General features: G+C 38.0%; 1 protein-coding gene across 3 annotated transcripts; it reads right to left on the reverse strand.

Annotated features, from left to right (window-relative positions):
- Window positions 1-373: 373 nt before the first annotated feature.
- On the reverse strand, window positions 374-15,991 carry elovl5 (ELOVL fatty acid elongase 5). Of its 3 annotated transcripts, none has more exons than XM_040138434.1 (8): window positions 15,901-15,991; window positions 11,466-11,530; window positions 10,889-11,076; window positions 8,048-8,125; window positions 7,183-7,354; window positions 6,513-6,637; window positions 5,301-5,435; window positions 374-4,512 (listed from the first exon to the last, which is right to left on the reverse strand). In XM_040138434.1, exons 2-8 carry the CDS (start codon window positions 11,521-11,523, stop codon window positions 4,384-4,386), a joined length of 885 nt encoding a protein of 294 aa, XP_039994368.1. In that variant the 5' UTR covers window positions 11,524-11,530; window positions 15,901-15,991; the 3' UTR covers window positions 374-4,383. The 3 variants fall into 3 exon arrangements, with proteins under 3 accessions (XP_039994368.1, XP_039994367.1, XP_039994369.1); XM_040138433.1 differs by having other exon boundaries at window positions 11,466-13,332; window positions 15,901-15,982; XM_040138435.1 differs by lacking the exon at window positions 15,901-15,991 and adding an exon at window positions 13,174-14,858.
- Between the last annotated feature and the right edge of the window lie 1,643 nt (window positions 15,992-17,634).

Genomic DNA, 17,634 nt, shown 5'->3' on the forward strand with positions numbered 1-17,634 from the left:
GAACCTGATCCACATCAGGTTTCCTTAGTTTACAGTCAACATTGGTCTATTATTACCCGGAATGCCATGAATTCCTCAGGTCTTGGCCTTATCATTACAAACTTCTAAAGAGTTGGGAGCTGGTACCAGGACTGAGAAAATAGAAAAACTCTGTTTTATTTAGAAAAGGTTCACGTGTAGGTGAAAAAATTCGGTTTTGTCCCCTTCCCCTTCACATCTTCTCTCTGAAGTCAAACGTGTTTGCTCACAACATCCTAACATCAACCTCCATCCCCCGAGAGGGAGCACTTACCAATGGACCAAGAAAAAAATAAAGTAAAAAACACAAAGGAGACAGAAAACATTAGTTTTTTATATTTTATTTTGCCAATTTATGTTTCATTTTAGGTGGAACTACAAAGCTGCTGTCATTTCTATAAAGAAGTATAATGATTCAAAGCTTTTCAGCACGTTTGTTTGAACCACTGGTGTTACAGTAAAACATTAAGCCAGTATTATACCTGCCAATCTATGAATTTAATCTGTCAGCAAAAACATTTTCACCATCAGTGGATGATGACACTGACTAGTAGCTACAGTAACCAGGTGTTAAGACCTATGAGCACTACAGCAGTATTGCAAAAGATGGGTTTCACAAGGATTGGGAGCAAAAAAAACAACAAATGAATACAAATGAATAATTTGTTTTTTTAAATATTGAAGTAGTGACATAGAAAGAAGGCTCAAAGTATTTTTTCGGGGGAAACTGTATTACTATTTTTTTTATTCAATATTACACTCTTGAAAATCCCAAATTATTAAATTTGGAGAGCATCTGTCCTCCTCTAACCTGTATTACATCTGATTTGTTTACAACATTTGGAAATGAAAAAAATGAAAAACCTTACTTTTCTATATAAACACTTAATATTTATTAAGACATTTCATCACCTGAGAAAATAACCAAAGTAGGAATGGGCTTTAGGAATGCTTTCCCCCCCAAACCTATGTTAACATTCACATATCGTAATTTTACTAAATGCAAATATGTTGCAGTAGAGTGGCAATACACATAGTAAAGTGAAATTATATAGATTTTTTGCAAATGTGGTGAAGGTTTATAATTTTATTCTTGTTTGACTTGATAATAATATTTGAATTATGTTTACCTACAGTAAAAGTCTTTTTTGGGTGCATTTCTGCATAGCTCTCAAATCTTTAACAACATTTTGTGAAACATTTGTTGACACTTTCATTCGAAAAGCTTCCCTAAATTATTCTATATTACTTTGATAGAGCACAATTGACATTATAGTATATTTCATTTATTAGAGCCAGTTGTTATTATTAAAAAAAAATCTGCCTCACATCATATTCATTAAAATTCAATAACAAGTCTACAGCCATGCAATGGTTTCAGCGAAATGCTAAGCATGACAATGCTAACATGCTGATGTTTAGCAGGTATCATTTTTAGCATGTTCTGCATTTTCGTTTAGCGTGTTGGCTTGCTAACATAGCATGAAACTCAAAGCATGGCTGGTAAATATTGTCACGAACCATTAAATTGATAGAATTAAAATTCTAAATTTGTATAAGGCTCAGTGGATAATCAACTCTGTTGCCCTACCAACATTTTTTTTTTAAACTTCAAGCAATATCATTTGTAGCATTTACATCATTTTCAAGGAAGGAAAGCCAGCAGGATTACAATCTCAGTTTGTTTTTAATGTGTTTGAGTAAAGCACGAGTCACAACCCAGTTAACCCAGCTTTACCCCAGATCTCAGAAAATGTATCTATTGATTTTAACAGTTTATAAAATGTATGTAATATCTCACACCTGTATGCTTCCTTGGCCTTTATCAGTTGGGGAGTAATTTCATGCTAATCCTGCCTTTAAATATATAAATATCTAAACCCTGTTACCTTCACCTATCACCTTGCACAACAGCGGTACTATAACAGTGATAAGAGTGTAGCTAGAAATGAAAAAAACATGAAATATACTAAAATTTCAGTAGATATGGTTAATGCTTGTTAAAACGGTTTTGTGTAATCGGCAGATATCTGTGGACTGGATTCATCATGTAGAGAAACTGTGGCCTTTGTATGTATTATTCAGATTTTAACACTAATTTCTGATGCAGTGAACATGAATCTAGGTCACCTATACATTTGAGCAACATGTCATGCTCATTCAGTTGTTAAGGCCATACAGTACCTCATTACACTGAATCAGCATGGTAGAGCGACTCAGCAGTGCTCTACAGCGACAATGTCAGATTTACAGTTCAGGATTCAAACATCTTTGTTCCTTTGCTTTCTTTACCAGCATTTACTGTGTACAACAGGCCCTTGACAATGGTAAGAGGAAAATAACATTAACATAAGGAACAAAAAGGAATAAATAGTTGCATCGCTACTACCTTCTTTCCACACAAAAAATGTTGTTTTTACTTCACAAAAAATCTTGTTAATGATTTTTTTAAACAGTTCTTTTTTTTGTGGAGAATATTTAAGGAATAGTTTGACATTTTGGTAAATATACTTGTGTGCTTTCTTGCCGAGCCATAGTTGAGAAGATACCACTCTCAAGTCGGCACGCCAAGTGAGGCTACAGCCAGCATCTGCTTAGCTAAGCCTAGCAGAAAGACTGGAAACGGGGGAAAAGGCTAGCCCGGCTCTGTCCAAAGGTAACAAGATTTAAATTTAGCTTTACAGGTTTCGGTTGGTCGGTTACCTTTGGACAGAGCTAGGCTACCTGTTTTCTGCCGATTCCGGTCTTTATGCTTAGCTAAGCTAACCAGATGCTGGCTCCAGCTTCATATCATACAGACACGAGAGTGGCATTGATCTTCTCAGCTAACTCTCAGCAACAAGCATTTCCCAACTATTCCTTTAACCTCAGATAAACATCACTGATGCCTTTAGTATGTGCCAGTTGTTAGGAATGATAATTTAGGACATTTGGTGATTTGAAAAAAAGAAAAATACAGAGTCAGGCACAGGATTTGAGAAGGAAGTTTGACACATGGACCTGAAATGGACCAACATGAGTCTGGTGATAGCATATTGAAAAGATGCGAAATGCTGCATTAGAAACCAATCAACTGGTCCAGAAGGCACCCTATTTATGTATAGACTCAAAATAAAAAATAACTATAAGAATACTCGACAAAACAATTCCACTACGAGGTCCATTTAGTAGCTGTTCTCGAGCTTATGATTGTATCACATGATCTTCCTCAGAAGATGGGGTTTACATTTCCATTTTTCTGAGCATGTTAACGAATTCTCATGAAAACCTGTGCACAATCCATGTGTTGACAAAGATAATGTGACAAGCAAAAGCTCCAGAGCATCTACTAAACGGACCTTGTGGTGAGATTGTTTTTCTAACTGCTGTTCCCATGGTCAATAGTGAACTTTCATTCTCAACTATATATTAAAAACTATTTCCTGGATATCATGTATGTGAGTATTTAGTGCTGAACTATACAGTACGATTATACTGTCTCAATAAATTCGATACCTAAATAGTTACCAAAAAGCAGTTGCACTGCAGACACCATGGCCATTGCCTCAATTAATTCAAATCAGTGAATTCAAGTTCTGACAGCATTTACTGCTGCAGTAGATACAACACAGTGTGAAAGGAGAAAAACAGATGTCAGGACTTTAAATTGTGCTCATAAAACACAACAACAGCCCTGTAACTTTGTGTCTTAAACTGGTTTAAATATGAACAAATATGAATGCTTTGGTTATGCTTTGGTTGGATGGCTAAATATTCCAAATTGGAGACCCTGTGCTGCAACTTCTACTGTTTCTACCTGCCAATAAGAATGCATTACAGTATCACACAGGGCAAAATTTAGGGTTACGTAAGAGCAAAGGCAGGAGTTAGATAAAGCAAGACACAAGATGCATGCTCTAGTTGCACATTAAGGACCATAGTAAGCACTGTGTTGTCTTAATTGTCCCTTGGGTTGACGCAACTGACTGTAATGAAACCCTCAGCTGCCAACACACCCACTGGAGCTTTCATCTTTGGACCTTTGCGTGTAAAGCATCCTTGAATGAGCCAAATCATGTATTTGTTTGCTGGCAGCAAGAAAGAGATTTTCGCTTTGGAATGAATTTCCTCTAGAGGGCGGGGGAGGAAATATTGTGCAGCGTCAACCATACTACAATACTCTTCTCCTTTAACTAGATTAATTTCATTATTCAATACCATGAGTAGCAGTGTGTGCAAAAACATGGAAAGTCTCTGGATATATGTGGCTATGGCTTATTTCATCTCAAGTGAATGCTAGACTATTCTAGATAAGAAGATACATATACCTCCTAGCAGCATTAGCTAACACGCTACAGTGAGCATTGAGTGACGGTTTCTCAAATGTCAATCCACCCTCAGTTTCTTATGTGCAGTATGCTCCATAGATGGCGTCCCATTTGCATGTCCATTTGTTGATACAGGAGAGCCATTCTGGTGCTCCTTCTTTAGAGAGCCACTGTGCTTCTTGTACGTCTTGTGTGAGTGAAAGAGAGGCAAGGAGAACATGTTATTACACATAATGTTAGAATGGAAAATTGAGTAAGGTTACTTCACCATTAAATGTAATTAATGAAAGACAAAAAAATATATATATTTTTTGCCAATTTGTCATTATCAGAGTTTTTAAACTCTCTAATATCAATATCAGTATCGGCCTCAAACTCCAGTATCAGATGGGCTGTAAGCAAAATGTAACATACGCAGATGTTAAACCCAAAAGGCCTGCTAGCACCAACAGAAATAGTTCACCAAATTTTGTTTTTATCTATATAAAAAGACAAATATACAGCTTTATTCATAACATGAAGGATAGCATTGGGTTTTAGTCGACATATTTTCCTGAAAATACTAAAAACAAATAATGCAATATACACATCTTTTCAAAATAGATCACAAATATATAGTTTAACTTGCTTAGTAATTTTCTGAAACATCTAGGTACTGTAGTTTAATGCAAATGTTACTCAAACAGGAGGACATGTTGCAGTTTTTGGGGTCTATTTTCAACCATGGGTGAATACACACTTGGTGTTTCAGTGAGTACAAGTATTTATGGCTGCAGGACAGTGCCTGTGGGATCGACTCAAAATAAACTACAGTGCTCATGTTCATGCTAATGAACATGAACACTCCATTGTTGGTCAACAATGGAGCTTGCACAGAGCAATAAGATACATCAGGCTTTAGATACACTGACAAAATATCACCAGACTTATCATTTAAAGCCATTCATTACCACTTTAAATGGAAAAACAACTGACCTGAATGTAGAAGTTTGAGAAAAGGATAATGAGCGTGACCATGTAACTTATTTGGAAGTACAGCCAACCCATGGGGAAGCCACAAGGCCATATGACTGCACACATAGTCTGGGACATGGTTAAAAAGAACTGGATCTGTTGAGGAAACACGACACACAGATGCAGACACATACCAGAGTGAGAAGGTGACACAGAGAGCCTATACAAAGGTTATATTGATCTAGGGCCTAAAATATCTTAAACGGATGGTAAAAATGTCTGCAGTGTGTAAAAGCTAAAGAGGGTGCTGCAGAAAATAAGTCCAAGATCTAAATAGCAACATCAGCTCCACAATGTAAAGTGAATATAACTATAATCACATATAATCCAAAGGATGAAGACTGAAAATACATTTTCATACAGCTTTTTTACACACATGAGCTAAGGAGGCTGACAGAAACAAAGGAAGAAACAGTGGTGGAAAGTGATTAAATATATTTACTCAAGTACTGTACTTAAGTACAATTTTGATGTATTTGTACTTGACTTTCCATTTCATGCTACTCCCCTACATTTAAAAGGCAAATATTGTACGTTTTACTTACATTTATTTGACAACTACAGTAACTAGTTACTTTACAGTTACAGTACAAAACATACAATTTGCTTATAAAATACAGTGTTCGCTTCACAAAATCTCCTTCTTATCAAGTCATTTCAGTATTTAATTGAGTCCTAACATTCTTATTTTCTTTAATAAAAGTGAACATCTCAGTGACCTGCCTCACTCATTCTCATTTCAAGCTACAGATTCTCCTTTTAAGAGCAACTTCTTTTAAGAAAATAAGATTTTGAGAACGTAATTATATTCAGAAATATCTTCATGAGATTGGTTGTTTTGCAGATTAATAATAGTTAAACTTTGCTCCTCCTCGACCAACTACATTAGTAAAAGGCAACTTAGACATTAATACAACTGTAATAATTAGTGTATGTATGTATAATACATGACCATCAAATTGGCCACTTTTCTGTATAATGAGTACTTTTATTTTAGATATTTTCAGTACATTTTGCTGACCATACTTTTGTAATTTTACTTAAATAAGCTTTTGAATCTAGACTTTTACTAGTAATGGAGTATTTTTAATACTGTGGCACTGCTACTTTTACTTAAGTGAAGGATCTGAGTACTTCCTCCACCGCTGGGAAGAAACTACAGGATGAACCCACCAGCTGTAACTGTGTGATGTATCTCTTCCACCAAAGGTACGGCCGCATGGCTGGGATGGCTGAGAGGCCGTAGTAAGAATACATCACAACGTGGACGAAGCTGTTCAGGGACGCACCGAAGTATGCTGAGCAGACACAAAAGAGAGACCTGAGAAGTTATTCATCTACAGAGAGCAGTAACAGCGAATGTCAAGTGACAGGCATTCAGGAGAGCAATGATCATACAGGGAATAACAAACTTTTTATTAGTTTGCTCGTTTTCAAACCAATACTATAATTTTCATGTAAAATCAATAGAAGCCATTAACAGTAAAGCAATTCAGAAATAATATAGTGAACTGATAAATAATGAAACATGTTTATAAAGTCAACAGTTAACAGCGTATCTGAAGTGATTTTCAGTTTAAGACCTTATAACTTGCAGAGTGCTGTGCTGCTTTCTTCAATGGTAAGGCACAAAAAAGTATGTTACACAGTGCGGCAGTGTTCAGGTCAATAAGTGTCACTTTGTGTCCTTTAAGGCTTTGTGGAGAAAACAGGCGCTTTTCAGGGCTAATGGGTTTAACATTAGAGCACTTGAATTATTTAGCTCGCTGTGAGCCCAAACAGTAAAGATGGTAACTGGAATGATTTGGGTCACTGGAGGGCAAAGTTGTGGTAAAACACTCACAATGGCCACAGGGTATCCAGTTCATAACGAACCACCAGATGTTCAGCATGGTAGCGTGGTGGTAGATGTGAAGAAATGTGATCTGATGATTATTCTTTCGTAGTATGAAGAAAAACGTGTCCATGAACTCGATGAGCTTGGAGAAGTAGTACCACCACAGGACGTTTATGATCTGAGAGGAGACACAGCAAAACAAAAATGGTTAAAGATGGGAGAAAAACAAAAGAAAAACTTCCTGTATATTCTGAAAAGACCGATATACAGTATAGAGATAAAATATTAGACAGCCAATCATAAAAATACAGTGCAAAAGCTCTTCCAAATTCCCAAAGACACTATTTATTAATGCAAGGTGATAAATAGATATCTGTCCCGAAGGCCCTTGAAAGTTCAGGATGAGTCATAAAGCAATTTAACTATCTGTAGCAGTGACAAAACTTTTTATTTAAGCACTGCAGAACTGCAAAGCTGCGCACATTTCACTGTCTGCCTTGTTTTCACCTCCACTGCAGAGCTCAGCAGGGACAGTTATCATGATGACAAGAGTCGGATTAAATTGACTCCGTCTCTGCAGTTTATCTGATGGGATTTGCAGGTACTCGCCCATACAAATCAGAGCAGTGGATCTGTATGTAAAAAAAACCTCACATTTTGCCTAACATTATATAAATATATCTATATATATATATATTCTAGCTGTCCTGTAATAAATGGTATTTATACCCTTACTGTCCTGTTTGTACTTTCAGTAGACGGAATGGGAAATCATATACTTTAATGAAATTATGTCAGACGTGATTATAGGGAAAACCATCCCGAGCAATAAACATAAAATGGTTTTGCAGTGTACGTCTGACTGACTCACCTTATTATCCATTTCCTGTGCACTGTGCGTGTCCTGGCAGTAGAAGTTGTAGCCACCATGCCAAACAGCAGTAACAAGCTGAGGAAAAAGCCATTAAGATGAATGATGATTTTGGATTTGGATTTTACCTTAAATATATATGCAACACACACAGACACTGCACTGCACAAATACAATGTAAGAGTGAAACCCGAAAGATACGGTGCCGTAAAATGTGACTTTCCCTTCCCTATAGGTAATAAACATATGCACTACCAAATTCCGAGACAGATAGCAAGTCGGATAACCAGATATGGTCACATATCTGTTTGTGGTCAGATTGTGGTGAAGGATCTTTAGCTGCTGACGGTGGTTATAAATATAGTTAAACTTAAAAACACCCTGCGTTCACCCTGCCATTACAACATAAAGAATGACATGATGTTTAAAGGTCTTTGGGTGATTTTTAGAACATGATATTATCTCAGAGTGTGTTGTAAGTAATTAATCTGATGATTTTAAAGCATTTTTACACACAGGTAGACTAATGAAATTGGACATACAGGAATTTCTAAATGGAATAGTCAATAGTAACTATCTAAGACTGCACACCTGTGCACCTGTGACTATATATGTTCCCTATAATTTTGCATAGTTAAGTGGTACTGGTTAAATTTTATACAGCAAAGGCCAAGATATCCTGACTTTTAGTCTGTAGTATGGATCCAGCTCCAAAACGACGCATCTCCCGCATCCTGTAAGGCAACTTGGTTATTTATACAATTTTTTATAGGGACCGTGTGTAATATTAACATAAATTTTACCATTTGAAGTCCCTTCACAATTCCAACATGCATACAATGCCAAAACTAAAGGACACCACAGAGCACAAGATACAAAAATTACACACAGACCATGCCACCCAGAAGTGTATGTTGGACAAATTAAAAGCAAGGATATCAGCATCTTTAGTTAGAGATGTAACACAGACTTTCTATTTTAAATTTGAATTCTCCAAGTTCAAGTCATCAGGGTTTTTTTCTTAGACTTCACAAGAGACACAAAAGATATCATACGACGGTGTTCACAGGCTGAAAGGTACTCTGTGTGATAAGTAAACTAATCTCTATGTGTATAATAGGTGACGTGCCCCTTTAAAAAATAAATATTCAAATGCACATATATGGCATGGTTTAATGCCGATTAACCAAAGCAATATAGACCCACCGTCGTTTTCTGCTGCTGTAAAAGGTTTACTGGCTAACAATAGCCCGGAAACTGGCATCAGTTAAAAATCAGCAACAGAACGACCTTTTTGAACATTAAATATTGTATCATATGTGCACAGACATCATCCTCCAACTAACCTGATATACCTCCTTGATTATTTCCTCAGACCTACAGTAGTGTTAATTAGAATCAGTTTTAGTCACAATCATTATACTGTACCCTGGAAAGTTGACCAGAACAAAACTGCCCTGTACTTTGAGTCACATCAGGTGGTATTGATTTTGGACTGTCAAAAGCTCACTCCATGGCCAGGCCATGGACAGAGTACAGGGTTTAATGAATCACGCAGACAACAGTCTACTGGGGCCTTATGCAATGCAGACAGAGAGACAAGACGCTTGTTCTGCCAGCTGGATGTGGAGGAGAGGACAGCCTCTTCAGACGTACACGGGCACTAAAACATAATGTCTGGTCCTAACATCCTGGTGTTCACAGGTACACTGAACAACAGATACTATCTCTATGATAAGTGAAGGCTGGGCACTACTGCCACAACTTAAACAGCAATTGCAGCTCAGACTCTGCCACCTTGCCAAGTAATAATGCAATTCGACGTTTGTTTAACCCAGAGGATCTATCAATTTCAGTTATTTAGTCAGCTGTTTATAAAAAAGCAGTTTTCCAGCAAACAATAGGTGGCTGTGCTGTTGTCTGTGAGGGTATATGAGGGATTTGATGGCTGAAACAATGAGCCTGTCAGCGTCCAGCTGTGTCCCTCTCACTCCCTGATAGCATTGTCTGTCATGGTAGCTTTCAGTGAGAGACGCCAGCAGCAACAGGCCCCCGTCTACTCAGAGTCAAGTGTTAGAGAAATAGTTTGACAATTTTGGGAAATACTATTAGGTATACTACTAGTTAGATGAGAAGATTGATGCCACTGTTATAGTTATATGTCTTGTAAATATGTAGCTACAGCCAGCAGCCAGTTAGCTTAGCAATAAGACTGGAAGTGGAGCTAGCCTGGTTTTGTCCGTAGGTAACAAAATCAACTAACTAATTATTAAACTAACAACTTGTTTGTTTTTATTCTGTACTTAAACTGAATTATAAAGAAAACAACTAAATCAAGTTGTGGTCTTATGTCTTGGTGTTTTGTTTCTTTATGCTAGGGTAATCTTATGTAACAATGTATAAGGACGAGCTTGACATTTTCTGAAACATGCTTGTTTTCTTTCTTGCTATCTGTACGTTAAATATAAGGCTACAGCCAGCAGTTGCATAGCTTTTCTTAGCATGGAGACTGGAAACGGGGACACAGCTAGACTGGAAGGCAACAAGATCTAAAGTGAAACTTATATTTAGTGTACACACCAGAGTGGTACCAATCTTCTCATCTAACTCTGGCAAGACGGTTAATAAGCCTTGTCAAAATCTCAAATTATTCTGTACTTTAATTAAACATATCTGGTCCCATTCACACACTAGAGTTTTAGTGAGTATGCAGCTCTGGTTCAGGTCAATTTCCTCTTCTTCTTCTTTTTTTTTTTTTTTATAATCTGACTGCAGTGTGACGTCGCAGTGATCGCTTTGGCCTATTTCGACACATCGCTCAGTGTCGAGCAGTCTGTTTACCTCATAGAACATGTAGAAGGACAAGAGCGTGAGGCCCAGATTGTAGAGCACCAGGAAGCCTCTGCAGGAGTACGGCTGCCTGTGTTTCATGTACTTGGGCCCCATCCATACGATCAGAAGGTACATGACTGTGAGTGCAAAGGTTGGTGGGTAGTTGTCCAGCAGTAGCCACCCCCTCACCCGCTGATCTGAAATATGGAGATAAAGAGGCCAATTTTTACTGCTAGATCATGGGGAGGCCGGTAAGGTTGTCTCACAGGTAACAGCAGATGAACTTGAGAGGTGACTGCCGTAGTAGTAGTGCGCACTGAGCAATGTTTGCTCGATACCTCAAAAGGTTAGAAGTAAGAAGGTGAAAAACCATAGCAGAATTCTTGTAAAAGTCCAAGCAATGTGTACAGCGTTTAATAAACGACCTAGGTCAACAGTTGCAGATAATGTTTACCCTCACTTTTATTTCAACTGTAGTACTCTGCTGGGTTTTTGCAGTTATTACAGTCTTTGTAACAACTGGAAATCAAACAAGAGCAATGCATTTGACATCAGCAACCAAGATTACAATATAAACTTGACTTACCTCTGGGACCCATCCATGACTCTATGTAAGTGTTCAGTTTATGATTGAAGGTATCCATTTGTCACCTAAAAACAGCATGCATAATGAGAGCCAACACAACATCCATTAAATAATGGTTTTACATCCAATCCTGTCATATCAAAACAATGAGTTGAAAGAAATTAAAATGCTCCATAGAGCTCAGGGGAATGCTGAGTCAAGCGAGAATTGCGTGTGATTTGCCACTTTGACTGACATATTCTACATAACACATAGTCATTTGACCAGTTGTTTGTATAAAAAAATATTTATGAATGCAGTTTGAAGTATGATAAGCTTGATTAATCTGCCTAAAAAGAGGGCTTGAATAGTGATCATAACGACAGTCATTTGGAAATAATATTGAAGTCTAAGTGGTGTTTTAATAACAGGACGTAACTCAAGGTTGTCAATTTCAATACATGCCCATCATAACCACACAAGACAGCAGCTGAAATCCTATCTCTCTTTCTTACCGCGGATGTTAGGCAGTCATTAGTCTGGTATTGGTCTAGTGTTACTGTCTTTACAAATCTGTACTCGATAACTGTGTCTTTTGCCTTGTTTTCATGTCTGTTTGTGCTCCAGCCTATCCATCCTCTCTCTCTCTCTAATATACCCCATGTCCCAATAACTGATCCTTCACATCCCTGTAGTTTCAGAAAGCAGATCAAATGTGGCCACTTCTCCCTCTGGAACACAAAACAAACAGCCAGCAGGCAGGTGTGCACCGAAGATAACCACATCACTGTACAGTTAAGACTGCTGTAGAGTGACTCTCTGGCTTTTAGACTGTTGAAGGCAATGGGGATGCCAAATTGTGTAGATTTATTAGCCCTAATGTGCTCCAACAATAATAATCGCAGAATCTTGTCTGGACCTGGCAGTGCTGCTACATTTACTTTGTGCATTTTCTCTTGCCAAAGCTGTCAGATTGTGGTGGTGGTGCATTATTGTTTGCATCTGATGATCGCGCAATCTTTTGTGAGTGTTTCAAACACATGGTTGGTGTGTCCATCCTGATATAAACAGCTGCCTGTCAGGGAAAAGTTGAGGAGTGATTGTTTTCTCTGTATTTTTCCATAAACAGAATATGTAATTTACAATATAATATTTGATTTCACTGCTCTGCTTCTGACAGTCAGATCAGCCCAGTGATATAAAACAGAAGACCACTTACATGACAGTATGAATATCTTGATGTTCACAGTTGGACAATTTTTCTTTCGGCAAATGCGTTTTAAGTTGTTATAACCAGGTTCCGTTCTCAAACCTGTTTGCCTACTCCCTACTGATGAATCATCAACCTGCAGGGAATATTCTCACTAAAATCTAAGCCTAAACAAACATCTTGAGTTGCACAGGCACGTTTTTACAATAGAGGACATTTTCAAAAATATTTAAAGTCATATTGTGTTGCAGCGCTGATGGAGTTTTCTCAAACAAAACCTTACAACTCTGTAACAATATCAGGTGAACCTCTACAGACAAAATAAACATTCTGGTTTTTAACGTACATATAAAGTTGCGACGAGATTATTTACTCTGCCGAGCAAAAGCTGTACAAATCCCTGCGGCTGCCTGTCTCGCTGCAAACCTGATAACTCTCAGACACAAACTCTTTCTTCCCCAGAGGTATTAACACAGTCCTGCAGGCCTTTATATCGTTTGCAAGACCCTGAAGTATCACCTAAGGCTTTGCACAAAGTGCCTCCTCACAGCTTTGGAAGTCGCAGCATGTCTGCGTTCTCTATTTCCATTGACGTGCTTCCGAGCTATACATTCATTTCCATCCTGTTACGTCACAGACTGTTGCACCACTGGACAGTCTTTCCACCTGCATCTACAGCTGGAAACATAACACAAGACAAAATATGGACTCTAGTCTGCTCTGTGCATGTGTGCCTCCTTCAGATGTGAGACATTGTGGCTCTTATATTTTGTGTAATGGAGGGCCATGTGAACGTCTGTACATTGGCAAACAAAGACACACATTCCTGAAAAAAAAATTCAGATAATATGTAATCGGGTTACAATCTTTTGGTTCAAGTCATTCTTGTGTATGTCTGAGGTCAAAGTAAAACCCTGCTTTACGGTTTAACAGATTAACCTTGGACTGTACAGACAGAGATGTGAGTAGATCTATCAAATTTAGCTGAAGCAACTCAATTCAGTCTGCATGCGGCTCTTATATACAGTCACAAGATATTGAAATAGGACTAATAGAACTGAGGGGGCATGTCAGTGACTTTGTTGACATACATTCAATACATTTTTAAAAATCCGTAAAAAAGTAGAAGTATTCACTTAAACTCATTTAAATAATTGTTCTATTATTTATCATCGGAGTTTTACAATAGCTTACAAGGAACAAATGTGTACTGTGTAATGAGAGTCATTTCTCAAAAATGTCCTCATAAACATTGTGCAATGTGTATACTAGTTTGCCAAGGAGTTTCTGTGCGGATAAATAGAAATCAAAAGTTATGCTTTTTCAAACCCTGCATGTTGGGATGAATTGCTGCCCAGGCAACAAATCGCATATTACTGATAGTTGCATTTGTCCATAATCACTTATCTGCTGGAACTAAATATGGCTTATTCTGATCAACCCCACTACAGTAATGTGCGTGCTCTGATTATCAGAGATGTATTAGGCGGCACCAAAACATGATAATCTGCAAGGCCTTAATCACAGCATGATGAGCCACAACAGGAATCCATGTTAGCAGCCCGTCAATGAGTCTTTCTTAGGTACAAGCTGGAGCCTTGCAAAATATGCCTCAACCATCAAAGGAAGAGCTGGATCTTCCCGAAACACTAATGCATCATTGTGACTTTGGTCAGAAATACACCGTGGTTTCATCCCTGCAGTTGATAATTATTTATTCAAACAGGCTAATTTGCTTTGAGAGTTAGTGTTGGGCAATATAAGGATGCAGCTATGCAACAATAATGAATGTGTCTGTTGCAAGAGATTTTGCAATACTATTTATACTTCTTCATGTGTCCTTTTAAAATCCCTGGGTGTATTAGGCCATTGTGGGCAGTGTTGCAAATCACTGAGCTGGATTGTGTCATCGTCATAATGGATTTTTTATGATTTTTGCATTAGCGTGATAATGTACCTTTATTTGTTGCATGTATGTATGCATACTGTATCTGTTCATAACCAGATACAGTATGCATACTCGTATGGATAACATTTTCATACCTAAACGGATAAATATTATTTTATCATAATTTTCTTTATCGCATTTCCATATACTTCAATATATCATATATCGATATTGCAAATATAAAAATACATATACCATGAACGAGGTTTTAGTCACATCGTCCACCTCTGTTAAGTGTATAGATAGATAGATAGATAGATAGATAGATAGATAGATAAGTAGCACAAAACAAACATAAAAGAAATCTTTGCTAGAAGACAAACTAAAACCAAAAACTGATCTCCATCTCTAACTCTGAATATACATAATGATAATATTCTGTACATGCTTAGTGCAAGTCCAGTATATGCTGTACATTATCTTCTGTTGGTATAGCAAGGTGTGTCATTGCAATTGCATAGGTCAATACTAAGAATAACTATGCAGTGGATCTATATATACACACAGATATGTAGCTACAGGTAAGTAATATACAGGTAAGTATACTACAGAGATCAATAGCAAGATATGGAAAATAACAAAATAATATTATTTTAATTTCTAGGATTTCAGATTTGTAATGGATCTCCGGAAGTTTCCTAAAAACATTATTTTGTGCATGTCATCATTCAGACGTGCAAAATTGCAAAATCACAGCCAGTGCTGTGACCAAACATACAAAAGTTTTCACCAGGGGGAATTCTAATAACTTTGTCCCAGTGGAGTATAATAACGACATATAAACACTCTGCAGCATTAGGCTGGCTGTGTCTCTAGAGGACTATTTAATGTTACTATGATGATCATGCAGCACAGCGAACGCCTGACAAATGTACTTGAATGCTGGAGTAACACTCCGTCCCGCCGCTTATTTGGACCACAATATTGTATAATGGTAATTTTCCATCGGGGTCACACGTGTAATCTACACTGCACTTTACGCACTGTAGCCCACCGTACGGCAGAAAAACAGCCGTCCGCTTCCCAGTCCAAGTCGAGGGATGCGAGCGCTGAGCTGATGGCGGAGGCTATCTCATTACATCACCCTCTCATCTCATAACTGAAACTTCCAGAGAGGGAATTCATAAAAGAACAAGAGAGGGATAAAAAATGGGCACTCTGTCGATCGCATCCAGGCTACAGTAACTATGGAGGTCAGCCGCTTCAGCATCACCCCAACGCATCGCCTCTCCGGTAGGCGCCATGCGCGCCGCAACGTTCTTCCATTCCCCCCGAAATAATAGCGCAGAAAGCCTTACCATAAAGACCCCTCGGCGTCCGGTGGCGGCGGGCAGAGAGCGAAATGTTGCGATGAGGAGATGCAGCTGTGTGCCGCGGACTGTCTACCTTTAGAGGCGGGGGGGGTGGGGGGGGTGGGGGGGGTGGGGGAAGAGAGAGAGAGAGCGAGCCGCTGTGTAACCTTGGCTGACTGGCCCGGTCTGAGCACAATGTGCAGCCTTGTCGCTCAGTGGAAAAATAGTGGGAGGAACAGGCAGACTGGCCCGTTGCCCTGCAGCGGGGTTACAGCCAGGAGGTGACCCGGTGTGTTGCAACGACACACACACACACACACACACACACACACAAGCAAAGAGTCAAAAAGATGAAATCAAGTCTATCTCTGCCCTCCTTTAATTACAGTGAAATTGGCTACAGTCCCTGTAAATTATTAACCCGAAGCATGTGAAGACTGCATGAGTGCTTTTTGTGGGGTTTTTTTTTGTTTGTTTGTTTTTTTACATTTTCCCAAGTTTTAGAGAACATAGAAACATTATGTGCAAAGAAACATTATGATCTATTTGAGAGAGGTGGAGAAAGTATTCAGACTTTTTTCTTAAGTAAAAGTAGCAATACCACACCGTGAAAATACAAGCAAAGTAATAGTCTAATACTGAAAATCTATCTTAAATAAGAGTATGTGAGTATTATCAGCAAAATTAAAAGTACCAAAAGTAAGGGTAACCATTATGAAGAAAAATGTCAGTTATACTATCATATACGTACTATCTTAGATTATTATTACTGATTCCTTAGTGTGTAAGTAGCATTTTACTGTGAAGATGGAGCTCATTCAACAATTTAGAAACAGTCAGGTAGTTCAAGCTGTAATGCATCATAACTGTATTTAATAATACAGTGCATCATATTTTATAAGATTGTCATGTGCTTTGTATATAAAATTAAAATCTGCAATTTAACTAGTAACTAAAGCTGTCACGTCACCTGAATGAAAAATACTCAAGTGAAGTACAAGTAGCCTACCCCAGCGTAGCCTAACCTGAATTTGAGTAAATGTAGTTTCACAGGTATTTTGTGACTTTCTCCTCTTCTTTTACAGTTGCAGTACTTGGTTAATCATTTATACGCTTTCACACCCATATATCGTATAAACTATTGACCGTATGTTCTTTACACGTTGTTGGCATGAACTCAAAACTACTGCCTGGATTAGTCGATACTCAACTGATTAAATCTACAGAAAATCAATCGACACCTGCTGTTTTTATATTTGATAAATCCTTATTTATCAAGTGACAATGCAGTTTTAGGTTCCACCTTCTCAAATGTTAGGATTTCCTTTTCTCATGTTTTATATCCTTGTAAATTGAAAGCATTTGGTTTTTGGGTCATTGGTCGGTCCAGAACATTTAAGGGCATCATCTGGGACTCTGGTAAATAGAAATGGGCATTTTTCCATATTTTTCAACATTTATCCAGACTAAACAAGCAAATCATTGCAAAAACTCACTCAGAATTGTGCAATGTTACCAGGGCACCCAGGGCCACCCCCCAGTCTCTGCGGGCCTAGGGCCAAAAATTATATTTAGGGCCCTTTATTTTCTTCCTGAGGGTATCAAGCACCTTATGATGTCAGGTTTAGGTGTTTATCTCACTGTGGAGCAAATGCAACTCTAATTAATAATATTAGTATCATTTATCAGTTTAAAGAGTAACAACAGCAGCAACCCAGGGGCTTAAAAAAAGTGTCTTTG

Source organism: Xiphias gladius, chromosome 11, assembly GCF_016859285.1.
Source record: "Xiphias gladius isolate SHS-SW01 ecotype Sanya breed wild chromosome 11, ASM1685928v1, whole genome shotgun sequence".
NCBI lineage: Eukaryota > Metazoa > Chordata > Actinopteri > Istiophoriformes > Xiphiidae > Xiphias > Xiphias gladius.

What these genes read in the sequence shown, in the direction of transcription:
- elovl5 (XM_040138434.1), bottom strand. Translation starts at nt 11,523, where the DNA reads ATGGATACCTTCAATCATAAACTGAACACTTACATAGAGTCATGGATG. An exon ending in CTGGATACCCTGTGGCCATT is followed by an intron (nt 6,638 to 7,182) that starts GTGAGTGTTTTA and finishes GTGTCTGCTCAG; the next exon opens with CATACTTCGGTGCGTCCCTG. An exon ending in ACATCACACAGTTACAGCTG is followed by an intron (nt 5,436 to 6,512) that starts GTGGGTTCATCC and finishes TTTCCTCAACAG; the next exon opens with ATCCAGTTCTTTTTAACCAT.